The 27,670-nt window shown below is 34.4% G+C and overlaps 2 protein-coding genes across 9 annotated transcripts in view; one reads left to right on the forward strand and one right to left on the reverse strand.

The window, feature by feature from the left end:
• The first annotated feature begins 1,136 nt into the window (after window positions 1–1,136).
• On the forward strand, window positions 1,137–21,535 carry LOC136826308 (STAM-binding protein-like). 5 transcript variants are annotated; one of them, XM_067083684.1, is made up of 12 exons: window positions 1,252–1,659; window positions 4,262–4,362; window positions 5,607–5,705; window positions 7,106–7,190; window positions 7,800–7,883; window positions 8,088–8,284; window positions 8,472–8,660; window positions 9,305–9,485; window positions 11,630–11,767; window positions 12,211–12,426; window positions 13,123–13,188; window positions 19,019–21,535. In XM_067083684.1, the coding sequence occupies exons 3-11, from the start codon at window positions 5,629–5,631 to the stop codon at window positions 13,186–13,188; spliced, it is 1,233 nt and encodes a 410-aa protein (XP_066939785.1). In that variant the 5' UTR covers window positions 1,252–1,659; window positions 4,262–4,362; window positions 5,607–5,628; the 3' UTR covers window positions 19,019–21,535. The 5 variants fall into 5 exon arrangements, with proteins under 5 accessions (XP_066939746.1, XP_066939785.1, XP_066939683.1 ...); XM_067083582.1 differs by lacking the exon at window positions 19,019–21,535 and adding an exon at window positions 17,082–18,872; XM_067083645.1 differs by lacking the exon at window positions 19,019–21,535 and having other exon boundaries at window positions 1,137–1,659; window positions 13,123–14,307.
• Window positions 21,536–22,235: 700 nt separating this feature from the next.
• The window catches only part of LOC136826186 (phospholipid-transporting ATPase VD), a 173,108-nt gene continuing 167,673 nt past the window's right edge, over window positions 22,236–27,670 (reverse strand). For all 4 annotated transcript variants that reach the window (XR_010849580.1, XR_010849581.1, XM_067083280.1 and 1 more), the window contains one exon: window positions 22,236–26,986. Coding sequence is in view for 2 of the 4 variants with exons in the window: in XM_067083280.1 (XP_066939381.1) it covers window positions 26,890–26,986 (97 nt within the window). In the remaining 2 variants the exon portion in view is untranslated. The remainder of the gene's footprint in view (window positions 26,987–27,670) is intronic.

Genomic DNA, 27,670 nt, shown 5'->3' on the forward strand with positions numbered 1-27,670 from the left:
CTTACGATGATTCAGTAACTGATGATAAAGAATATCAATTTTTCAATCATACTATGGCTCTAATCACTGATAAATAAATGAGGAAACGATAATTCCGGAATGCCTGCGATGTGATCCTTTTGCCCATGTTACTTATTTCACTTATTCTCTACCACTTATTGGCTGCATAACTTCACGGCAGTAATGTGACACCATGGTCCTATTGCAGATGACCAAGGTGACGTTTAGATGGTGTGCAGTTGGTTTCCATCCTCCCGCCCCCTCCTCTAATTGGCAATTGCTTTGTATTTCAGTATTTGTTATGGTTTGACATGGTTTTATAGAATATTCATAAGTGAAATTAAATTATATAGTAACATACTATTAACTTTCAATCAATTGTACTAGAAAATTAGTACTGGTTGGTGAAATGGGCGCATTGCGCAGGTACTGTAATAGAAATTTATGTGTTTAATGTTGCTTTTTGTCATTTGGATTCTAGCGAGAAAATGACGCTGGTTAAACAGAACTAACAACGCCAGACAAAATACATAAAACAGATTATTAGGTCTACGAAAGGAATGACAAATAACGTGAGGAAAACTCAAAAAAAAAAAAAAATAAAATTTAAAGATCAAGTCAACTTGCTCATAGCGCACCAAAAATATTGAACTTATTGCCTGCAGTATATAAAAAAATTGGGGATAGGCCTAAAACAATTAAACAATAATAAAAAAGCATTGCTGATTTGCAGGACATTAAGAACGAACCAACAACTTTTTACTATCTATCTTTGTATCTATCTATACGTATATATAATGAAATGTCTGTCACTTTATCAAACATTACTTTTTCCATTGTTAACAGTACCCAAGAGACAGAGTTTGTGCCAAAGACCTTGGGCCAGTCATGCACGAACAATCAGGATGACGAATGCCAACTGCAGTGACTTGGTTTTATCTGCAAAGCAGTAATCGTTACTGCAAACTGCAACCATTGCCGTATGGTTGCAGTTGGGGTTTCGCAGTACCTTCACGTACATAATATGAGTAGCATTGTATATGAAGTAGACGATGGAAGACGCCCTTGTTCTGTGGAAAATCCTGAAGAAATAATAAAAAAAAAAAAATAAGACAGGAAATGGCGCAACTTTCCTTGTATTGTCGCTGATATTTGGGGCGTGAAAGGACTGTTATTCTGTAAATAATAAAACGTCAGTAAATAATTTAATTTTTATTATAAAACCCATATACTAACATGAAAGGAAAGCTTAAGTTTTCTAGATCTGAGCATAAAATACAAAGCAAATTTCGAGTACGATGAAAAGTGAAAGCTTAACTGTAAACGGAAAAGGTTACAGAATGAGCAAAAAACTAAAAAACAACACAAGTGCAACGAAACAATAAAGCCCGAATTTCCAAGAATTGATTACAGAGTAACAAAAGGATAAAACAAGCATAAAATCTAGCAACAAATCAATTGAAATCCGCCCAAAAAATACTGAAGTGTCCCTGCTCCTGGAACTTTTTATGTTGAAGCGATTTTCTTTGACGGCATATTTAGGGTGACCTCACTCTCTGTCAGGTGTCAGCTGATATTTTGTCAACAAATAGATGTCAGGTCAAAGGGAGGGCAGACAGCGCTGCTGACGTGATTTGCTCGACGAGGTAACAGGACCAGGTCAGTCACTGGAGAATTCGGCGCCAATTGTTCATTTTCTGTCGGAAAGTGAGAAGGAGAAAGTGCCCTAGCCCTATAGGCCTACCGGTCTCGTAAAGGGTAGAGGTTTGGGTAGCCACTTGGTTCTTTCGCTTCTGAATAGGCCTATGCTTGTTTCCTTTATATTTTTTGCCGTGGATTTTTGCCGTATGTTGACGTATAGTTGCCGTAAGTCAACTATTATAAATCACCATTAATTCAGACCTGACGTACATTGCTGTATCTTCAGTTTTTTTTTTTTTTTTTGCTTAATAGGCCTATGCTTCTTTTCTTGGGAGTTTTGCCTTGGAATTTTGCCATACGTTGACATATATAGTTGCCGTAAATCAACCATTAAATCAAACCTGACTTAGATTGCTGTGTATCTTCTTATGGGCCTAGCCTAGGCTTTGGTTAGAACGTTGTTTGCTAGACCTAGCCTAGGCCTATAGCATCTGTTAACCTGGGTATAGGCCAAATAGACCTTGTCCAAATTCAAGGGAATGGTTTAATTAGGCTACATGACTTAACCTATCTAGGCTAGTTGTTTTATAAAGGTGAATAGATCAACTTGTCTAGGTAACCTAGTAGGCCTAGGCTAGCAATGCCACGTTGGCTTCAGAAGTGAAATTGACTAAGCCTATTAAGGTGGTTTTCCTAAGGTTGACTTTTATTTAAGCGCTTTAAATTGTCACGTCATACGTGATACTGTATTATTGCTTGAGTACATCTACTACTTTTCCTTCATTTTATTTTGGGAAAATCAAATAGGCCTATCAGTATTTTTGTAGTAGCTTGGTAAAAATTTACTTCAGTTGCGCATCCTGATTTGCATCAGTCGTCGACTGGGACAAGCTCCTCACACAATACTGTAGTATAACCTTTTCTATAATGCCAGTCCTGACCTCACCAAATCTCACCTACCTAACCTAACTTAGGGCAACATGGATCCCCACAAAAGGCCGTAGCCTGTCCCAGTTGGCGACTGGCGCCAGATCAGGCCACACAACTGAAGTAAAGTTTTACCTGTCGCTGAATCTGACTTTCTTCTTTGCCGCTCACAACGCATTACCCCTCATGTTGCTGTCATGTGTCCTTTCAGTCCAACCTCCCAGTTGATCTATATTATACAGGCCTACTGGAATATGTCAGTATTGATATACAGTACATATACTTTAATAGATGTTATTATTTGAAATTAAAGGGATTTTCCCGTTTAAGTATTTGCCCTCATTTCGTCTCGTGAGATGTAAAATGAATTTGAAGTATGCAATTTCTTTCCCTACAACACAAGCCTATGCATCCGAAAGCCAAGAGAGAGTTACGTCAGGTGATAATTGTTATAAATGTCAGTCTTGGCCACGGGAAACCTATCTTTGTACACTTTTTTTTAGTAATAACTCCCGCCATTATTAACCGAGTAAGAACTCTTGCCATTAACTGATGAATAAGATTTTTATACATATACAGTACAGGGTAAATTTCATATTGGTGCAGTATTGGGTATTCTTACTTGATGAAAATCGTGTTGTAAGTTCTAGTAAGGCAGTCAAAGCTTATAATAATTGAAAATATACCCAGTAGCTAATATCAGGTACTACTGTAATTTTTCATCCATTTTGTAACTCAAAATGCAAAAAGGATTAAAAACTTAACACTACTTCTGTCATCCAAGTAAAGCCTTTTATTCTGTAAGATGTATCAGTCTGTGACCAACAGAATGATCTTTCAAGATCAATGATCAAAGGCATTACATAATGTAGGTTATTTTAATTAGAAATATTAAAATGAGATACTTGAGTAGCCGTTTTGTGTTACAAGTTGTGTGATACTTTTGATTAAAGGATATGTTGTCAAGCTAAATTGGCTTATTTAGGTTACGAGTTAGGTTTTAGAGTAATTTTACTTGTTAGGCAACTTAACCCTAATAAAGGATAAGGTTCTTGTTCATATTTCAGGTCAGGGTAAATACCCTTTTCCTAATCAGTGTACCTTACTGTGTTCCAGGATCATTGCCAACTGTACTTGCAATTTTTGCATTATCTTAAGGGCTTTATATATATTGAGTTGGAATATACCAAATTAAAAAGAAATTTTTATTTTTCCTAACATACTCCATGCTTACCTAGCTTCGGCTGTTGGACTCGTCTGTGAAAACAAAATCCTAACACTATCTGGGCCACGTAATGTGACCTGACTGTGACCTCCGTCCCCATTGTCTTTGCAGCCACACTTGCATTCGCATGTTTTCCAGTTTGTCTCTCGTTTTGCGTTCATATTAGTTTCCTTCTATTCTGTGTAATTGGGATTTGGTACTCCCCGTGCCTAGCATTTGCCTGACCCTGTTTTCTGTTTTTAATAAGTACATTTTGTAAAAGCAATTACTCAAGAAAGCAATGGATTTTCACGAGTAGTCAGCTGCCGGTAATTTGAACTTGGAAAAAAATAATTGACAAACATTTTGGCTTGACAAAAATGGGAAAAAGTTTGTACTCCACACAGACAGTAGTGGTAAACATTTGTTATTTGTATGCAGTATCAATCAAAGTATCCTTCTCATTTTAATTTTTAACTTTGTTTCCAGGATGTCTCAGCGAGATTTTTTCACTTAGAGCCAGGGGCGCATTAAGCAGTTGTGCACTCAGGAAATGGCGTAGTTGTCGATCCCAACATACCACTTAGAAGGTAGGTGTAAATTGGCATGTTGACTTTAATGGAGGTGATTTGGTGCCATAAGTTATTGAGAAGGATTCTGATTAGATTTAAATTGTGTAACTTGAACTCACTACTATAGATTGATCTTTATGAATAAAAGTATCAAAGAAAAGTTACTGTATTGGGTTCAGTGGTATAGTATTCCTGTTCAGTTATCATTCTGTGGCTCTTCTTGTTGCTTTGCAAAATTGACTCGGCTAGTGTATTCAAGTCTTTAGATTTTGAGATAGTTTTATTTTGGTATCCAGATGTGTTATTTTTTATTTTATACTAAGGGTCAAAAGAGAAACGGATGCAGGTATACTCTGGGGAGAAAATGGGAAACTTCTTGACTTAGATTATGCTGATGATATGGTTTTGATCTGCGAGGGACCAGAAAAGATGCAGAGAGTGTTGGATTGTCTAGTGAGCGAAGGTTCAAAGGTTGGTTTGGTTATAAAAACTGAAATCTTGAATAAGAATATTGAAAATTAACAGGATTGCCTAATTGAAGGCATGGTTGTAAAGCAATTAGATCATTTTAAATATTTAGGTACTTATTTAGATTAGGATGGTTCTCTGAGCACAGAATTTATGGAAAGATTGGAAAAGTCTCATCAGGCAATGGGAATGCTTAGAAATATTTGAAATAATGGCAGTTTTTCTGTGCATAAAAAATCAGAATTTATAAGGTAATGGTTAGGACTATTTTGATTTCTGGGCATGAGTCATGGTGTAGTACAATGACTTCAGATAATAAATTACAGTATTAGCATTTGAAAATAAGTCACTCAGAAGAATATTAGCAATTAATTGGAGGGATAGGATATCAAATAACAGAATTAGAGAAGTAACAGGGGTGCAGCTGGTTGATGAGTATGTTAGGTTCTCATACTAGAAGCTGGCTAGGCCATATGTATAGAAGACGGAATAGTACGAGATACACCAGGGTGGGTTGCCCTTGGTAGAAGAGATAGAGGTAGGCCAAAGGAGATATGGTGAGGACAGTGAGGCAGGAACCAGGAAGTGTGTTGGGGAAATCTTAAGGAGTTAGCCCAGAACAGAATGCGGTGGCGTGAGTTCATCGAGGCCCTGTGCATCCCTGTGGGTGCCACAGGAAATGATTGATAATGTTCATATAATGGACATGCTGTTTGGTATATACAGTATCTGTAATCACTTCCTATATACATGAAATTTCCTTCCTACAAAAGTTTTCAACGTTGTTTTTTCAGGTATTTTAGATCAGGGCTGGAAATGGTTCGCATGGCAAACGTTTATGCCGATGAAGGCTGCCTTGAGAGTGCTTTCATCCTGTATATGAAGTTCATGACGTAAGTATAATGAGAATAAGCAGTTTGCTTGTGTGTTATTCCTATAAGTTTTTATTATAATTGCCCTATGGATTACTGTATATGTGATATTTCAGTTAGGCGTTCTAAATATTTGTATGTGAATGAGAATTATGTTTTAGTCTGAAATGAAATTGGTCTGCTTTACAAAGGTACAAGGTTTGTATCACAATATTGGTATCATCAGCTTGAAGTGTAAGACTTGGTAACATGTTTCAGTTAAAAATGTCTCAAAATGATGATGATGGAATACAATAGATCTGTTGAAATTTGTAAATTTGATGATTTTAATTTTACTTATTTTTTTTCAATTTGTGAGAGTTTTAATTGCTAATGATGCTAAACCCTCTTTAATATAGTACAGTAGTTCTTACAGTGAAATTTGTTAGGATTTACATTTGAACTGCTCTGTGGGGACTGTTTTTGAATTTTACTCTATTAACAGAGAGGAAGCAGGATACGATTTATGAGTATTTTAGTTGTGAGATTTTGTGAAGAGGTAGTTGGCAAAGGCAAGGAGGAAGAGTTAGAAGAAATTAAAATATTATTTGAACAAAGAAATGAAAGAAATTGGAACAGAACAGTAGATAAGGAAAAATAGAAAAGATTCAAAAGGGTCAAAGTGTATGAAAGATAAAAATAGAGACATCAGAGTTGAAAAGAAAGAAATAACGTAATGCAGAGGATCATACAGTGCTATGAAAATAAGCTAAATGAAGAGAATGGTTATAACTAGGAGGATGTTGGTGTGACAGACGAGTAAATGGAGTTTGACTTCTGAAGAGATTAGTAGAGCCCTGCAGATGACAAAATACTCCAGAACCGTCACTCCATAAAGGAGTACCCCAATACAGGACTGCTTTATTCTATGTGGATGACCTGTGAGGCATGTATATTGGCAGTACAGTATTGCTTTTCTCAGCAGAGATGTGGAAACATCCACAGAAAATGGAGATTTTGAAGAGATGTGATAACAGAAAACTGAGATTCACAGATGGAATGCCCTGAGATCCCATTACATTGAAGGGAGTTGCTGAAAGAGGTAGTGTCAAGAGGTTAGAATAAAAGAAAATCTCAAAGATTGGGTTGCATTTGACATGTATCGAGGAGAGTAGTTTTATATATGGAAGTGGCAGGATGAAGACCACATCCTGTATAAGTATTTTGACCAGTTGGAAATTTAGACCTGATGTTTAGATGATGTATTGTTGCATAATGTAATGTTGTATAGACATTTATGAAAAAGATTCTGTCATTTATGTTATAGAACATCGTTGTTTAGTAGCTAAAAGCTTGATGAAAATTGTACCATTATTTGTTTACTATATTTCATGTTAAAATATTTGCGGTGCTCATAGAAAAAACATTGTTCTTATTTTCAGGCTGTTTTTGGAGAAAATTCGAAGCCATCCTGAATTCTCAGGACACTCATCCATTGATAAAACTAATAATACAAAGAAACTGAAGGTGAGTACTATTAAAACTACAGTAACATTATTACAGTACTGTATTAGTATTTGCTATACAGTATATCATAAAACCCATGAACACTTTAGGTTATGAAATGATTGTTGTGTTGCAACACCCAAGCTTCAACTGCAATGCAAGCCAGTAGAGAATCAGGAGGGTTCAGTAATAATTAATGACTGGAAACACTTGTTTTAAAGACACTGTTTACTATTCTGTTTTTAGCCATGAACATTTTTACTTATCACATAATTGAATACTGTATTTAAAAAGTAGGCCCTCTTAATATCAAACAAAAAATACAGTACGTTATTTAGTTGGCAAGTCAGAGTAAGTGTTTTGGTGAAGGTAATACTTAGACTAATACAAAATTTGTTTCTTTTATTAAATGTTTCACACGTTTTGAAGTGCAAATTTTAAAATTATGGCTATTAAATAGTACCAGTTTTTATTAATGTTTTAGCTTGTGTACTTAAAATTGTATATCATGAAAGCACATAGCATTGTCATTAAGGTCTAAAATATTCCATCCTTTTGTAAGTTTGTCAGCAGTTTTCAAGGAGTTATTCTGTGAGACTGTTTATTCAAAGCAGTTTGTTTTATTTACAGGAGATTCTACCAAAAGCTGAGAATTTGAAGACTCTGTTAAGGGAAAAATATCAGCAAGAATACAATGTTATTGTGAAAGAGCAGGTACGGTATTGCTGGGATATGTTCTCAACATGCAATTTGTAGAATTGTAAATGAGTTAGGTCATAAAGGCTTCACAGAAGAGACATTACAAACAGTAGTTTTCCATGGAGATGCACATTTGGTGAATTGTAAAAGATAATATATTGATGTCTTCTTGAAATACAAGAGTTAAAGGAAGATACATTTCAAGGTTTTAATCTACAGAAACGACTTGAAGAGGAACTAAAAGCCAAACAGTTAGAACAGCAGCGTCAGGCTCAGGAGGAGGAGAGGAGGCGGCAGCTGTTAGAAGAAGAGAACCAGAGGCGAAAAGAAATAAGGGATGAAGAGAAGAGAATAAAAGATTTGCAGTCCTTTCACCACAATCATCCAAAGAATGCGTGGTCAGATGCCCCACCTGAGTAAGTAGCTTGTTTGTGCATCATATGAAGGTAATCTTTGTGTCTGCATTTCAAGAAGTCTCATCTTTAGTGAATGCACTGCCTTTGGCAAATTGCAAAAACTGTTTGCCATTCACTTGCTAGATGCTCCAAATTTGCAAATTACCCAATGATATTGTTTTTTAATGTAGTTTACTTCCCCCAACAGTTACAATTCACTGGGTAGTTTGATCTATCCAACCTCTGCACTGACCATTAGTGATGGAAGTCCTACAAACAGGCCTAGTGCTCCTTTAGATGACTTCAGTTCACCCACCACCTCACCTTCAAGTCCATCAAGCAATATTCAATCCTTACCATCCATACCATCGAGGGAATTGAAACCTATGCATCCCGGGTAAACAAAATCACGCAGAGTCAAATTGTAGATGTTGGTAGTATAAAGCATGTTTTGAATATAACTGAAGAAAATGGGCATCCGTAAAGGAATGTATGGTTATGATAGTTGATGTTTTTTATTCAATTATCATAATTGATAATGCAGAGTAGTATGTTGAATTTAACCAGATTTTTATATGATTACATTTCAGTTAAGGTTTAATAACTGACATGGTGAATCTACAGGATTTTATGATAATTTAAGATGTCTCTACAACATACACTCCTCTTATTTTACTGTTCTGGAACTGTGTTGTGTAACCTGAATTTGATTGTTACTGAAAAGTGAAGTCTACTTGCTTGCCTGTAAGACAGTTTTTGAAAAAATCTTAGGAAAATTTTCTTGCATCCAATGGACTATATCACAAATGGGAGGCTGATTGTCAAAGTTATGGGGCTTATACTAGGCTATTTAATGCATTTTCAGTAACACTACATAGTTCCTGAACAGTATAATGTAAGTATAATACAAGGTATGTTTTTAGGAAACATTAAAATTAAACATTTTACATTAAAATTAATGCTTAGCTTACTCAGCATAAATATTACAGTTCATTCTTTCTGTTCATTTTGCCTTCTAATAAATAGTCTTTGTTTTTCCAGCATTCCAGCAGTGGATCGCAGTAACAAACCAACATCCTTATTAAGCGCTACAGTTGGTGTGAAGAGTGGAGGATTACGGGAGGTGGTGGTTCCAGTCGAGTTAATGTCCAAGTTTATGAATTTAGCACAAGCAAATACGTTGCGAAACATTGAAACCTGTGGTGTCTTAGCTGGCAGACTGGTAAGAAGTGAAGTGTATTTTGTGCAAGATAGATGAAAAGTTCCATAGAAAATTAGAAATTGTATTGGGAAAAATAAAAACGCAGATAGGCAGATGGCTTTTTCAGTCAGGAAAGATTCTTCATCGTTACTTTATTGGGGTCAGACAGGTTTCCAGTGAAGATAAGAATTTGTTGGGATATTTTTGTATTATCAGTGTTTACACCAGGTATAAAAGAGAAGATATTCATGAATTTTTATGTGATAAATCCATTGTTTTGCTAAATTTTTGTCAACGTTAAAGAAACAACAAACAAAATCAAATTCTTACACACACTATATTAAGTGCTCTGGATGAATGAAATTAACATGAGCAAACCCCTTGTAATGAACTTTAAGCAATATGTTGTTCCCTTAAATTATTGACTTTCAAAAAAGTATCATATTTTAATTTTGATTTTTAATAAACCGTGTATACTCGTGTAATGCGTGATCTCGCGTATCGTTAAATAAGTTTAAAAAGTATACGAGAGAATGATAAAAGTATCGTTAGCAATGTTAAATTCGTTGCCTAAACACGTACAGCCATAAACAATTGAACAAGAAACAGCTGTTTTGTTATGAACAACCGAATCAGACAACAACAGCTGTTTTGCTTGCATTTCAACCATCATATGATAATAAACAATTACCGAAATGTAGTTATGTTACAAATGACGTTAAGTAAATACGACTGATATATTTTTACATTATACCCTTATTAGCTGAAAAGTTTTTTAATCAAAACTTCTGGGCATGAAGGAACACATTTAACTGTTGTTTTCATGCTGATAAGAGATAGATATATGTAAAGCTCGTATTATGATGAATTCAAGTGAAAATAGTGAACAGAATCTGTTGATGTTTTTTTACACAAAAACATACCCCACATGCCATCTTTTAACGAAAAAAATAACTATTTAGTTCACAACGAAACTTATTTAAGCCATATTTTGACTTAAAACACTTTGTATAACGAAAAATAACCATGTTCCATATAAATAGAATATTTAGAGATTCATTTACAGTATGCTAACTAGAAGCAAGAAAATTGCTCTGAATTGAGTTAAATATGGCGAAATCAACTTACCTCGTAATCGCTGCTGATGACTATCAATTATGGTGCATCGTAACATGATGAAATCCATAAACTATGATATGCCAAACTCGACCGTAAATAAAATTGAAAAGTATTTTAATCAAAACTACTGGGCATGAAAGAACACATTTTGCTGTTGTTTTAACGTTTGTGGCAGATGGGATGAAAGTTTTCCCCATGATTATCTTTAAACGCAAATTGAATTGATGCCTAAACAAAAATTCCCAAATGGTATTGTTGTCCAGTGCAAATGGCGCATGATCACTATTTTTCTATTGTATACAGTAATACGATAGTAATATGAGAATACATTCAGTATCATTGGGTACAGTGAAGTAAAGCCTAACTTTCTAAAAGATCCATGGAAAAGATTCATATTTGTTATGTATGTATTTTATAATATGATACTAATCTTAGAATATTACATACCCCAATTTTATATCTCGTTTATATCTTCAAAACTTGCATGATACATGAGTATATACGGTAAGTGAAAAAATCTGCCAAAATTCCATCGTTTCAGATGTTAAAACAAACAAACATACCATCAGTTGGATAAATTTAACCCCTGTTGTGTGTGATATTGTGAATTTGGTTGAGAAGTGATAGAGAGAAATGTGTTAATGTTACACATTATGTTTTGAGATATTGATTTCTAAAGTTCGAGCAGTTCAAGTGTGGATTTTTGCACTGCAGTATTACTACAATCAAGGTTTTATTAGATTTTTCCAATTTCCTTTGTTCATATATTGGCCTTTAACAGGATAACTTCCAAAAGTGAATGAATTTTTTTTTGCTGAGGCTTGGTTTTGTTCTACAGCAGCATGTTTATGGAAGCAGCTCACTGGATTTTACTTTTGATAAGATCACTCCAGGTATCTGTAAATGAAACTTTTAATATTAGTAGCATTGAGGAGCAATTGAGAAAGGCTATTTTGAGTTGAGTGGGTTTGTCTTAACAAAGGCATTGTATATTAATGTTTTTCCATCTGAAGTCAAGTTTTGAGAATTATACAAAATTTTTCCAGGCTCAGAATAAGTTGGTTTTGACACACCTCTTGGTACCCAAACAGTGTGGTACCTCAGATTCTTGTACTACGCAGCAAGAGGAGGAGTTGTTTGATTATCAAGATAAATTAGATCTTATAACAATTGGGTGGATACATGTAAGTTGTTACTGTTTATAGTCATATTCCATCTCTAGTTTTGTTTCAGAGAGAGACATCACTGCTTTTTCTCTTTTTGTAACCCTCTTGGTTGGAATGTAAATCTATTGCTACAGTTGTCTTAAATTTTTCTTTTTTGTTGTGTGTGTGTACAATTAATAATGATAATATCACTGCACAAACCTAGAGGAATTAATTTCATAGTGGTATTGTTGTCACTGTTATATCTTGACATTTTAATTACATACTTGAAATCTAGTAGCTCTCTTATATAAAGTATTGAGTTTTTTTTTTTTGTCAGTTTTAATGGTTCAAGTTTTATTCATAGAAGAATAGAGTGGTATTGTTATATTGTATCAGTATCCACATATGTCAGGAATATATTTCTATTACAGTACCAGTATTTCAATTGCCTAGTACTATTTTCAAAATCTCTACTTCAGACTCACCCAACACAAACAGCATTTTTATCAAGCGTGGATCTGCATACTCACTGCTCCTACCAACTCATGATGCCAGAAGCAGTGGCCATTGTCTGTGCACCCAAGTATGATGAAACAGGATACTTCACCCTCACCCACAACCACGGATTAGCATTTATAGCCAATTGTCAACAGAGTGGATTTCATCCTCACCCAAAAGAACCCCCTCTATTTCAGGTTGGTTACATTTCAGATGTGGTACTAACTTAAAGTCTGTCTATAAAATTTGACTGGACTATTGATTTATCATTCTTAATTCACATAAGGCTGATGCTGTAGGGATTTTTCTTATTTAATGATTTACAGTTCCATAAAAGCTTAATCCCATAAGTTGTTTAATTGTAAGTGTGGCTCTGCATATTTGGTTTAGTTCATGTGTGATACTCATCAAATGCCCATGGTTGAGATGAATGTAAACAGTTCACAGATAATATTAGTGTTTCATTCTTTTTGAAATAAAGAGCATGACAGTCCAGGAGTGGATTTGATCTGCCAAAATTTGATGTTGTATTTTTTGTTTCACAAAGCCTGCTGTTTACTAAAAGTGGTGGGTGTCAGAAACATAAACACTGTAAAATTAGTTTTTTTGGTTGTGGTGATTTTACCAAATGTATAGTTACCTTTTACTAAAATGAAATGCAATGGCTTTTTAATGTTGTTAGTTTGAAAAGACAGCAAGTTTTTTGACACATGATATAGACTCTTAGCACTTTCAGAAATATGTATTGTGCGTGCAGAAAACCTCTTTATGAAATAATTTCACTATTTTTTTAATGAAAAGGAAGATGATTTTTACTGTTCAGCCTCTGCTTATAAAGATTCTCTGATCCTACTCTTCAGGTTTTTAGTACTTTTGATTTCTTTTTCTTTCAGAAAGCAGATCACGTGACGTTAGATCACACTCTCCCCATTAATGTAATTGACCTGCGTGACTCTTAAGTGAGTACTATCACTTGTACAGAAATATATGTTATTTCACAGATTCATATGCGTGTTAGTTAAACATGTTGAATTGTTAAATTTTTATGTTCAAAGTTTTATGCTTTCAGATTCTATGCTCTATTGGATATAAGGTTGCTGATGATTTCTTAGGTGTAGTTTGTTTCAATGAGATTGAAAAAAATGTTTACACTATCGTAAGAGTAGAGGACTTATTGTACAATATTTGCTTCATGATTTGTGAAGAATCACAAGGTGTTTTGTGCCTTGGTATTATGTTGATACCTGTTATAATGTGATAAAACCATAGCAGATCAATTTAGAAAAGTGTGGCATACAGGTAAGCATTTTTTATTCATATGTAGTTAAAAGAAGGCATTTCTTTTCCTTAAAAATTGTAAACAGTACAGTGCCTCTCTAGCTAACAGTATAGATATATCAAGGGTTTTGTAAGCACTTGTAGTTGCTTTACATCACTAATTTTGTTGTATATAAGGATGAATGAAAACAAAATTTACCTCAGTGCTGCACATCACATCATCTTTGTATGAGTTTCGGTTTATACTGTACATGTATATGCTATCATCCCTTCTCTACAACATTGTTTTTAAAAACTTCATATTTTGAATTGCTCAAGAAATTGATTTCCACCAAGATGTAAAGTTAGTGAAATAAGTTTTGATATTGCTTGGAAATGTTCAAGAAAAATTGGGCAAATCTTTGTTCATCAGGTTACTTTGATATATGGGACTATCTTTATTTGATGGGCTTTTGAAGGAAGAAGCTGCATTATCAGTTACATACCGTAAATGCTTTAACAAATGTGCAGAAATGTTATTTCCATGACTTGCGTGATTTATATAGTGTTCTTTAATAAGTGCAATATATTTTTTTCCTTACTTTTCAGTAGGAAACATTTGTGAAGAAAAGTAACCCTTAAGTTTTGAAAGATTATTATTGGTAAATAAAATTCTCAGTGTTTCAGTGCTTATATTGTACATAGTGCTGTTACAGTCTTCATAATTTTTTTATATATTGTATTTTTATGGATAGATACCTGTGTTTATACTTGTATTTATGTTGGGATATACAGATAAAAAATGAAAGGACAAAAGAAAAGGGTCAAGTTGAATGTTAATTCAAGGAAAAAAGTACCTGTATTAGGTTTGTATATTCCCTTTCTTATGTTACTCCCTATGGCTCTGCCCTTTCCATGACATCATTGAGCAGGATCAAAATGGCAGACTGGTGGCCGTTAAGATATGTTTTTTCTGTGAAAAAGCTGTCCAGCCATCCCAGGCAGTATACAGATAAAGTGCATAACAGTTAGAGAGGGCAATAACAAGACCGTTTACAGTACAGTATATGGTTATTCAGTCCTCATATATCCCAGTTAAAGTAGCAGTTTCAAACAAGAAAGTATAGCGTAAAGAATCATTTCAGCATCTCAATAGTTACATGTCAGATTGTTTATCTTTTATGTCAGGGCTTAGTGGCTCTTTTGTGTTATCATTTTGCATTAGATAATCTTACCTTTTATTGTTAACCAAAAAATATTGTAAAAATGTCAATTTTTTATCCAGAGTTTGCTAGTTTTATAATAAATACACTGAGAATATCAAAACTTATTTCTCTGATGCTTCACTTGTACTTCATATATATATATATATATATATATATATATATATATATATTACAGACTGAATGAATGTTGACTGTGTTGTTGTATGCATTATGCTATTATTCATCCATGGTGTTACTTAGAGGGTGTTCCACTCATATTATCATGGGCTTTTTAGGAAAACTGCAAAATCCTTAAAGGTACTAGTCATTTAAGTACCTTTATGTTTTAGCTAACATAGCTGCAAATGGAAAACCAATCTTAGGAGGTTTTAGTTATGAGAATTTTGAAGATGTAGATATGTCTGGGAAGGATTTACAGTACTTATGTTAACTGAGGAAATATTTGGGTACAAGGATATTCAGAGAAAGACAACTTTACCGATACAGGTACTTTAATTTGTAAAGCGGACCAATCTCTTTAAGTGTAAGTCAACCGATTGTCATTCTTGCTTGAGATTTTTAGCAGTCATGTGTGCAGCATTTTTTTTCTGATAATATTAGAGAACATGTAAAAAGTTTCCCTATTCCAGTTACAATTGTAATGTTTAGTACTGTATTTGAAAAATATTTTGTTGAAGTTGCAAAGGAATTGCTTTTTACTTTTCCTGCAATATTTGGTTAGCAGTTACATCCTAGATATGAGTTTATGGAGCTGGAAAAAATCAAACTGTCAGTTTAAGTACTTTTGGTAACATGCTGCTCAATTATGCCTTTTAAAGTTTCCAGTGTATGAGACAGAATTAATGCTGTAAGGTTTACATAAAGTGTTGGAGAACTGTTATGGTTTTTGTCATTTTTTACAGCTGTGTTCCTGCTTTTGCCATGTGTTTTTATCTACATTTTATAACTCTAGCCATATTTTTTATAGATTCTGTTTGATCTAAAAGGTTAATCCTTAATTGCTGGCAGTTAAAATGTTCTGCCATGCTCAGAAGTTCTTTTGATCTAATGCAATTTATTGTCAGTTCAGGTTAAAAGTTGAACGCTTATGAAAAATACACATTGTACTGCATATGAGAAAGATGAAAACAGTGTAAGAGACATTATTTAGTAAAACGTACATCATCAGAACACCATTACTGTGTCAAAAATGCATTACATAAACTAGAAGAAGTGCAAGTTTGTTTTGAAGCATATAATCTTTATGACAGTGGGCTTATCTATAAGACTTGCTGCCTATACCCAAGTTCCACTAAGTCACAGTTGTTCTTCATTCCTGCTGAGTTATTTTGACCTTACACATTTGCATTCACTAGTGGGTTACTTTGACTGAACTAATGTCCCTTTGAAAACTAATAATACAGGAAAACAGCTGTAAAACATGAGAAAAACTGTCAAAGGTGTGAAGTCAGTTTGAAAGCCATCTGCTGAATAACTGGAAGATTTTTCTATTGTTTTCTTTGTTGTATCATGTACTGAAAGGCTTTCCAGATATCTAATAATTTTTCATTCATTATTGTGAAGTTGTATTGTATTACTCATCATGTTAAAATGCCATAAATCTACATATATCATGTTGCTTCTAATTCAGTGCAAGGATTATTAAACTAAATTGCAAAACAGCTTGAATGATTTATGAGTTTATTTTATGTATTGCACTCATGCAGGGATTGCCATTCAGTGTAGTAGACGGAAATGAGACATTTTGAGAATCCAAATTTTTAAAGGAAATAAGTGATTCTATGATCTGTGTGGAACTCACTGGGTATAATTTAATGCTTTTCATAGTAATAGTTATTTGAGAACACATGACAGAAAATAAAGTACCTTTTACATTGTTACTAAGAACCAAACAATTTCTTAGCGTAATTTTATGTTTTTTCATTTATGATGCATCTTATAATAAAGAATTGTTTTCAGTCTCATTATGTGTGTATGACCTTGTTAACTTGTGAAGCCATTTCTTGTCGAAATGCTTTTCTTCATATTTTTTTTTTCTGTTTCATCTCGAGGAGATTTCAATTGTGTCACCATTGTGATTACTCCTTAAGGATAAAGCAACCTCAAGAGCTTTGCCTGAATCATTTTAGAGTTTTCTGGTTACACTACTTAGGCAAATTTGCTTGATTCCTCAGAATCTGAATTGTTTTGGATGTTATATATATTTTTTTTAGGAATTAATTATATATATATTTTTTTTGTCCTCCTAAAGATTAAATATATTCTAGGACCAGATGTCAGCTGTTTGAAATGTTATTTGACTGATTGTAGGCTTGTGTGTTCTCTTGATTTAGTTTTATAGTGTATGATTTTTTGCTTTTTCTTAACAGAATTTTACAATCACAAGTCATCGAGTGATGGTTTTACTATAAAAGTCCTTATAAATACAAAATCAAGCAAGATCCTGAGAAGATATCCTGTGAATCACTTGCATCCCAATTTTGAGGAGATCCAGTCCATCTGTGGTGATGGATATAACAAAATCCTTCACCTCACCATATACTTGAGGCAGATTAAATTTTTAGAGCCATAGCAAGTAAGAGTAAAACTGGTATGCTACCAATGTCTCCAAAGACATAGTTCCATTTGTAAACTTGGAATAACTACAGACATCTACAATCACAAGAATTCAGAAAGTAGCATTCTTTGCCAAGGTTGCTAAGCCATGTTGCTAGTCAAGATTAAACTTCAGCTAGTGTGGCACCCTGATCCTGAGCCAGATTATCCTATGAAGATGGTACAGTATATGTATTCTGATGCATGGATCTCAGCATTTAAAAGCCACTTCAGCAGTCTACAAAGAGTTTTTTCTAGATGGAGAGAAGATAACTGGCAACATCACAAAATAAAAACCACCCAAGGTGCCATTGTGCTTCAGTCTGCCAAAGATAATTGAGCCTTAGGTCAAATTTCCAATTATTCCAAAGTGTACAGATCATTGTTAATTGGCAGCTACTCTGAACTCCCTTACTGCTGGTTTTCCTTATATTGTAAGAGCTTGTAGTCTGGAAGAAATTAGCAAAATGTTCATGCACTATTGTACCTTTTCTGCTGTGGTCATCCATCACCCAGTGGCCCTTGACTTATGCAAGATTCATTTTAACAGATTTGAAAACATGCTGTTGGAAAATTTACGAGAAAGTAAATCCAGGGAGTTCCCAAATGTTAAACTGAAATTTGCCCCAGTCCAAGCACTGCCTGGAATCTTGTTAAGTAAGGGATTTTGAAGGTGTATTGCATAGGCTGATGCTCCTTATAGATTGATCTTCTGTCTCACTGATTCATTGAGGTCAACCTTGTATCCTTGTGTATCAGTGAAAAATAACCCATAAAAAGCATTTATGCAGTAAAATGAGTCCCTCAAAGGCTAAGGTGTGACAAATGCCGACTTTTAAAGAAAAAATGAAAAATGGTACAAGCTTTGCTGAAGAAAGTGTATGTTGGATAAGAACAAATCAAGCATCTGCTCAGGAAAGAAGAGAAGAAAACAATTTTTCAGTGTTATTGTTGACTATGCAATGTTAGAAATGGTTTCTAGAATTTCTGAGGAAGAGCTTTGTAAGTTAGAGAAAGCAACAAGTATGTGACTGGAGTATTGTAAAATTATTGGTGAAAAAGGATATATACCTTTATAAACACTACAGTGTGGAGGTTGATAAGAACAAGATGATGTTATTTAAGGTAGGAAGGGGATACTGCTATGATGAGTATTACAGCCTGAAGTACTTGAAGTTAATGGGAGGGCTAACTGGGCCAGCATCACCATTCCTGGAATTGCTCATGAAATCAAATATTACTTTAAGGATAGGCTTCATTTGTAATGAAACGGTCTATTTTTTAAGTGTTTTTGTCATATTCATATTGATTAGAGTGCCAAGCAGGGCTAGAATCAAGAACTGGTTTATAAACAAAACCTGTGCAGCTGTGAAGCCTTGACCTTGAAAGCTTGAAAATCCCTCAACCTCCACAACTGGTTATTATGTAGTTTAACCAGACTGCCGAGTTAAAATATGTAACATTTGTATGGCTGGCATTCAGGGTTTGTAATTAATATGAAATCTTACTTTTTAGAAATTACTTTTAACTTTGTTATTATTGGAATAAAATTTAGTTTTTGAAAAGTACCTTTTTCAATTTTATTATTGGAAAAATAATTATCAAGACAAGGAAAAAATTCCTTATTTAATGTTTCCAAAATATATATTAACTTTTGGTTGATGTTTGGACATTCACATGATATATATTGATCTGCATTCTTTATTCACAGGAATTAGGTCACTTGTGCATTCTTCAGATATTTATGGGTTAAACAAGCTTGAACAGTTCAAAGATGACAATTAATTACAGTACATCAACGTAACTCTTGTTTGGCAAGAAGAATACTGCAATCCAGTGGTGGGTTTAATGTGTTTTAATTTTATCAAATTAATTATCCATAAAGTTTGTCATAGTCACAACTACTTGTTCTCTCATCTGTGGTCACTGACGTGTGCTTTACAAAGTGTTATCAGTTCTTCATTACAAAATTTGTTGTGTTCATTGGTGTTCCCTGTGTTCTGCTAGGAATGGAATGGAATGGGATGTAGAGTTTAGGCCAAAGGCCAAGCACTGAGACCTATAAGGTCATTCAGCACGTGTTCTGCTAGGGGTCTATTTCTAGTACAGTATATAAGTTTGTGTTGGTGGCGATGGCACTGCCACCTGCTAAGCTAATGACAGCTGTGCTGCTCTTGGTTTCAAAGTTTCTGATTCATGACTACCTTGATGTTGAGCGGACAAGGTCAAGATGACCTTGAGGGACATCATGTACTAGAACAACAAGCTTTGGTCATACATGCAAGAACCTGCAAACTAAACCAGTAAGTTGTTGTTTTTAATGTACTAGCATTGGCGATATTTAGATAAGTTAGGGAAAAAATATTACTCGGGGATCATTCACTATGTATAGTGTTGCCATCATGTTTAAAATGTTTTGTTCATTAAAAGTCCTTGGTTTTTCTATAGTACAGTACAGTATTGCAAAGTTGTTACTGATGTGTTTATCTATTAGCTTTCATAATATTACACTAATTTTTCATAAATTGTACTACTGTGCAGTCTAAGGAAACAATAACCCAGTGTAGTAAATTTGGCATTTTCTGCAGCATCATTTATATTGTTTTTATAGGCATACAAGTGTAAGGTGGGAGTCGTCGAACTTGGCAACAAGGTGGTTAAATGGTGGTAAAGGGGGATGATTAGGGTACACCCCTCTCTCTCCTACCAACACTGGTCACCTCTCTGGCTGTCTTAAAGTGTGGAAGTGTTTCTACATATGGTTGTTAGACTGTATAAGTAACTTGCCTACCTTGTTTCTCTGCATTTGTATTGTATTTATTTTATACTGTATTCTTTTTGTTTGGTTTCTGTCACAGGTTTGCTTTTCTTTAGTGTGGACTATAAATGTGGTAGTTTTGTTACAGCTGCAAGGCATTGCTTAGTTCAAGGCTTCTTTGATTTTAAACTTTGCCCTGGAGTTAGTGTTTGAAAGGCTCATGGCAAAGATTTGGATGCTTTAGAGGAAGATATTGCCAAGTTTCACAAGAAATTCTCGGGTTAGGTCGACAAGCAATCACTTATCTGTTCTCAAAACTAGGTTGTTTCACTGCTCTGCACCTACTAATACCTTTCCAGATGAGTCAAGGAAGAAGTTGCCTGGTCAAAAGCTTAGCAAGTAATGTTTATCCACTGTGTTCTGCAAATACCTGAGGTACCCACAGGTTAAAACCTTTGGTAGTTTGATATACAAAGCAACCACATTGCCTTTGTGGGGTAATGGATAAGCTCCTTGTTATTTGATACCATTCTTTAAAGGCTTGGTTCACAATCAAGGTTGGTTTGATAACCATTCCTGCAAGGAAATTATCAGAGGGTTAGCATAAGTCTCTGCTGCTTCTTGACAATATCCCTGCACATTCTACTGAGCTAGAGTTGGTTGTGGAGGATGGCCATAATAGATGTATATTTTTTGCTTCCTAAAATGCCTGTCCTTCCAGCAGTGGACCAGGGTATTATTGCGGCAGTGAAAAGGCTTTGCTGATGGAGGCTCCTGCAAGTGATGATGGTGTTCAGAGACAAGGAGAATGTGCTTGAAATGCTTACTTGAGGGGAACAGACTCGGCAGATTCTTCAGAACTACAGTAAACGCCCCCTGGTGTCCAAGAGCACCATTTCTTATGACTTCGTGTGAGGATCTAACAGGCGTACTCCACAGCTGATGTGCTGGACAACAGCACGTGGGCGAGATTTTGCAAGGTCATGTGCAATGGTCTGGCCCTCACATTCAGGAAGAACCTGTCGGACAGATACCAAGGATGGGAATGTGGTCATGACAAACCACATTCACCTCCTTTTTACCTTTGGGTCATTGCCCATAGACCCTTGGACTCTCTTCCTTGGGTTCTGTGGTGGCTGAGCAGCAGTCATGTGGTTCACCCATCTCCCCTTGAGAGACTGGTGGCATCTCACCTAAGGTGCACGGCTGCAAAAGAGAGGATGCGTGGCGACTGGCCTCCTACCTTTCTCTTTTATATCCTTCCTCTCCCAGTGGGCAGAGGGGCAGTTAGAAAGTAGTTGGGCATGCCTGCAGGTGTTCTAGATGATGACTAAGTATCCAGTCTATAATCTAGCTCAGTTTGAATTAATAGATGCAAGTCCTACCCTCTCTCTAGCAAGGGGAGAAAGGGACTGACAATGAACAAACCAGTTTGTTATCTTCAGCTTTATTGTCCCCGACAATTGGGGTTCATCCTAGCCCTTCTTCGAATCAATGATGCTACATCCCATTAATTCGAAAGGCCCAGAAGTCTGGCAGTTGAACATCACACATTTTTAATAGATCAGAAGCATGGGCCTCCTTCCTTTGCTCTTACACAACCAGGAAGAGAGGCCCCAGCGAGGCAAACTGCCAGTCAGATCAGAGATTTGCTCAGAATCCTCCCACCAAGAAATAAGTTTCCCATGTGTAAAGACTGAGGGTTTGTATTTGTATAGGAACAAATGACAGATTTTTGAAGTAATTTTTATTTTTCCTAACATACAAACCAGTCTTTACATAAATGGCCCACCTCTAGCTACCCCTCATTCTCCTACCTGGGCCAAAAGGTAAAGTGAATGCTTACCAACTGGATGGCAGGGCTTCCTTCCCTACTTTTGGTAGCCAACTACCAATAACCACCTTGTTTTTAGTTAAATGGCCAGTTCCAGCTTGCGCTGCAAGTAAATCCCACATGCAAAGACCTCTGGTTTGTATGTTGGTACTTTAAAATTTGTCATTTTTGTTAGTAAGAGGTGGTAAGAGTTATCCAAAGTACTTTCAAAATTTGTCATTTTTCCATTTACAATTAATTGTGGTAAGAGTTATCCACTCTCCTCACTATTGTGTAGGTATAACGTGTGACGCAGTTACTAAAGATATTCATCAGAAGCAAAAATGATACACAATGTACAATAAAAATATTTATTTTGGCTTGTTTAAACAAAACATAATTCCCAAACTTGTGCAGCTGTTTTCCACTTGGACTTTATGACAAAATATGTACCCTTTTCTCATATGAATACCAGACACTATTAACAGCATTCACTGATTACATATATTATTTTACAGAAAATGTTACCAAAGAAAGAGTAGCAACAAAAGTAACTATCCTAGCAATTTAACTGGTAAAAGCTGTACACTGTCAACACTTAACAAAATAGGAAAATTATATGACAATAAATTATAAGTACAATACATACAATTCTCACAAAAATATATGTATATATATATGAATATTTTACATTAATCATTTAACACTGCCCCAATCTCCAGTAGCCTGTAAGTTATTTTTTAAAGGAATGTGAAGGTTATAAAAAAATTTACAGTTGAAGACATACAGAAATCATGTAAAAGAATGGAATCAAGACACTTTCCACTGCATAACTAGTATGCACACCTAGTGTTCTGCAATCCAGTATTTCTATACATCACAATAAATATCTTGCCGGTACCTTAAAAAGAACTGAAAACTGACTAGAATAAAAAAACTTTGTTAATGCAAAGGCACTACAGAATGGTTTATTCCATTTATAGATTTAAAATAAAATTTAGTTTCAATTTCTAAATGTTTTTTAGAAGTGCTTTTACCTTTGAGTCAAGAGAAAGTACACCATTGAAAAAATGTCAAATTCCCATTGGGGTACCAGTGCTATTCACTTTTCAATAAAGTAGAACAGACTTGTTTACCAGATGGCTCTTAAACATGAAAAATTGTGTTAAATGTGTGAACTATGTTCGTAATGTTTCTATTCTAACTTATCCTCGTGCTATACATGCTCTCAATAAAACTAATTGAAAAGATGGAATATTTCCAAGGAAAGACTCAAGTTACATGCAAGCTATGGCAGCAGGATAAATTGTCTGCTCTATCCCCTGACAGGCAAGGTAGCATCTTCATCCAACAACTGACTTGCAAAATTGTAAAATTTGGGTAAACATCACTGTCCTGCAAAATCATTGGTTTGGTAAGTTCTTCAGTGTAACCTGACAAGTATCATATTTATTGTATTCACTCTTCAATGGGCTGTGAAAGCTGGACATTTAAGCAAGTCCAAAGTGAATCCTGGGAGGAGATTGAAATTTAGAGACAGCAACACAGGTGCAGCCAAAGGACTGCTGTAAAATTCTTTTAACTAGTTTTCAAATGAACTACAGTAGTATTAAAGGATCACTGAAGCACTGCCTACAATGAACAGCACAAAGCACCCTAAGTACATCTCCCTTAGCATGAACTTTCAGGATCTGAATATTTCGAGATGCCACTAGCTGTTGCCAACAATCCTCCCATAAGGAACGTGTTGCCAAGTGGAAACGAGGAAATCATAACCACTTTGCTTAAAGGAACCTTACTCACTTTGGAAATGGTATATTTTCTCTACATACTTGTGGTAAAAGCACTTTAATTAATGTCTTGAATTTGTATAGGAATGTATTATTTATATATAATTTATGTACAATTTTTTAATTAAAAACATAGTATTAATACAAGTAAAATGTTTCAAGTGAAAAATCACAAGACGATAAAAATACCAGCAAATTACACAAAAATGGCATTGATAAACAATTAAAAATATTAAAACAAAACTTTGCTTTTTACAGAAAATACTATGTACATTTTATAGGTCTTGTAAAACCCCCTTGTGTCTGATCACAACAAAATACATTAAAAATAATTACAACCAAATGGCAGGATAAAAGTTCTTAAAGGCTTAAAGCAAATGGGCCACAAAAACATCAGCAATAAAGTTATTTGTTTCACTGAGAATATTAGTAGTTTGGCCAGTGGTCTGGTTTACAACCTTGTAACACTCAGAGCAACAAATATCTAATTAATTTTGTTTGGAAAAAATGTAAAAGATGAAGTTTTTCACAATGAAGAGTTCTAGAAATCTTGGCAAAAATATATACACAGTATAAAATACTTTTACCCGCTAGACCAGTTCTGTACTTGTTAAGTTCTTCACAAGATTGTAAAGACTGATCAAATAAAGCAGTAAAATTATAATCTCTCATATGATAAATATGATTCAACTTATTATCAATACTGTATTACCAACTACTTTGGCACACAATGAAATTTTCTAATGCCCTGGAGAAGATAACTATGCACTTTTTGAAAAATTTTTTTTGAGGGTTTCAAGAGTGCAGATGCTTGAAAAATAATACAAACAAAAGGTGTCATGTCACTGCTTTCTCTTAAGAGTGGAAAGAACGATTATCATACAAGCCCCAAGGCATAAAACTTAATACATGTATGTATGAGGTTATTTAATAACTCACTTTAGCTACATCAAAAAAAGGATTAGCCATACTATTAGCATTTAACTGTGATCAAAACTAAGAAACAATGGAAGGGTAACTTTGGTTATTTGTATGTTCTGTTCATAAAAATATTTTCAGTCAAACTGCTATTATTTTCTCTTACAACCTGATATTGTTCTGCTTATGCCCTCATTTAAGTTGGTCCCTTACATAACTTTTTACATGTATGCACTTGATGAACCTGCTGTATTTAGGTGATGGTGTCTCCCAGCAGTAGAAACCCTCAAGAACATCGACTGTTGGCAGTGTGAACCCTGACAGATTGCAAGAGCAAGTAAGCACCTGCATATGAGCATATTTATACAATTTTTCTCATAGATGTAGTATATGGCCACTGAAACTTTCTTCCTTCACAAACATTTGCCATTTATGGAAGATGTAGTTAATGTATTAATCACACGATATTTAATGGCACAAATTCTGCCTACGTGGAATACAAGAATAGCAAAATACATCAAAAGGTTGAGGGACTAGTTTTCCTTTAAAATTCAGAAATTCAACATATACAATTAACATTCTATGATGCATCAAAAGTTATATTTCTTTAAGATTTTTAAAGTTAGATTGCAGAACCCTCTTCAAAAATTTGAATGTGCAGTATATTTAAAAAAAAAAACATGCAAGATTAATTTTAAAAATGAGAATATACAGTACAAGGGGAAAATGAATTTAATGTTCTTGCAAAGTAAACAAAAATTAAGACCTATCAATCAACAGATGATTTTACTGGCTCAGCTCATGTACCAAAGGTTTCCACAATGAGGACATTCAAAATTTAAAATTAATTTTAAAAAATACTGCTGTAAAATTCCTGAATAAAAAGGTCATTTAATGGGCTGTTTATCATGAATATCAACATCTTTGATATAACACTGAAAACTCCTAAAAATGACTTGCTGCTTCTCATAAGGAGTGATAAAATGACACAAGACATTGCCAATTACTCGAAAACCTAATTAGCACAGTGCAGCTTTAAAAAATCAACAAGTTTAGAGAGACCCTTTAACTATTCCTAACTTGTTTGCTGTCAGTCAACTCACCAGCAACATACTAAATACCTCTTGTTTCTTAAAAGGAAAGGTGTGATAAATGGAATTAGCAACAATTTTAAATATAATATTTGCAAATTCCTTATACTAACATAAATGTTTCTCAAGTGAAACAATTTAAAAACAAGACCCATCAGAATTTATAATAAAAAATATAGGCTTCTAAAAAAATTAAAAGTATATCTTTAAAATGGTAATGAAATGGAACCAACTTCAGTAACTGAAACGGACTGAATTTCACTGAAGAAAAACGTGCCCAAACATTACTTATCTACTGAACATTCCAATTTAATTACATGTCTGGAAGCACAAAACAGTCAAGGCACATTTATATTAGCCTATCTCTATAATAATCAACATAAAACATGCAGGTTTGCATTTCATAATTGTCAATAAGTTTGTTTTTGGCTTTGGACTTCTGGAAGTATCCTCCTGCCCACTACAGTAATTCACTTCCAATATCAGAGCTACAAAATATGCAGCTACCATACAAATTAGTGGCAAACATTTTGGTTTCCTAACAGGATTATTAGTAAGAAAAACATTCATCACTGCCAACCCAAATAATGGAATACTCTACAGCATATGACATACATTGTGAAAAATTTCCTTTCCCCGCATCCTAATGTCATGAAACATCTGACAGCAGTTAATCTTACTTGTAATAAGAAAGCACAAGAATTGAAGACAGTATGATGCATTCATTTGCTATTCGAGCGCAAATTCGCTAATCTCAACAAATTTACATGCTATAGGTGAATGACCTATGGTAAGCACTGAGCAGTTAGCCAATAAATGACATACATTAGAACCTACTTAACAGAAAAATAACTGCAGTATTGCTAAATTCCTGAGGTGCTTCACCAAGTTAATACAGTTGGGGTTACAAGTTCTTAAAATCTCAATATCACCAAATAATTTTAGGGTACATAAGAAAAATGAATAGATGATTGTCATTAACGAGGTGCTTCAATCACTTTTAACAATGGACAGCAGCAATTTTCTTTCCATTGTCAGGCAAAACATACTATTATACCTGAGCTAAGCCCTTGCAAACATGCTGAATATTCAAGGAAAATTTGGAATTTAACAGCAACCAGGGAAAGTCTATCAAATACAGCAACTGCAAAGAGCAGATGCTTTCGTTTTCACTTTTTCCATTCAGTGTCCTTTTTCACAATGCACAACCACTCATACTTCAGCTTCATCTGTAGTTGTGACAACAGTGGTTGTTGTAACCATGGAACTCAGTGGTTCAGAAGCTTCATCACCAGCTTCATAATTATTTCTGAAAATAAAGGTTCTGTTAGTATTGCCTCAAAGTTAACTGAAAGTTTGAATATGATGCTTATATATTTCAAACTGATTACTACATGCTACAATTTCACAATTAATACCCAAACTACTAACTACATACTGAAGTTACTTGAAATTCAATTATCTATCTCAATTACACTTTAAAAATTAAATATGGACAGTGTATAAATTCAACATCCATGTCACTCAGTCTCTGACCAGAACAACAAGTATTAGGACTCACTTCTCCAATCTATTATTCCTGAAATAATTTTCTGAGTGACAATACAGTGCAATACAAAGGATTGGTATGAAATTAATTCATATCAAAACAGAAAGATGAATCAGTTAAGTATAACTAAACTGAAATTACTTAATGAAGGTGCAAGTGTGTGATTTTCTGTGTGGTTTATCTAAAACATGCAAAATTTAAATTACTATAATGAGCGACTTTTCAAATGTTAAAAACTTAAAACAACTGTTGCTCAGTAAACATAGATTAGAAATTTGAACAGTTTTCATTAATATGGACTCCCAACTTTCCGACATGCACTAAAAAAAAAATAATCAGAATTAAAACTATATAATAAATTCTAATCAGTATTCTGAAAAGTAATTTTTAGGGGGGAATAAGTAAATTGGAGAAAAAGATTACTAAAATCCTACAAATCACTCA

Source organism: Macrobrachium rosenbergii, chromosome 1 (genome assembly GCF_040412425.1).
Source record: "Macrobrachium rosenbergii isolate ZJJX-2024 chromosome 1, ASM4041242v1, whole genome shotgun sequence".
Classification (NCBI taxonomy): Eukaryota; Metazoa; Arthropoda; class Malacostraca; order Decapoda; family Palaemonidae; genus Macrobrachium; species Macrobrachium rosenbergii.

Bases quoted from the DNA above. Each gene is read 5' to 3' on its own strand.
- LOC136826308 (XM_067083645.1), top strand. From the start codon at position 5,629: ATGGTTCGCATGGCAAACGTTTATGCCGATGAAGGCTGCCTTGAGAGT. The intron at 5,706-7,105 runs GTAAGTATAATG...TCTTATTTTCAG, and splicing joins CTGTATATGAAGTTCATGAC to GCTGTTTTTGGAGAAAATTC. The intron at 9,486-11,629 runs GTAAGAAGTGAA...AAATTTTTCCAG, and splicing joins GTGTCTTAGCTGGCAGACTG to GCTCAGAATAAGTTGGTTTT.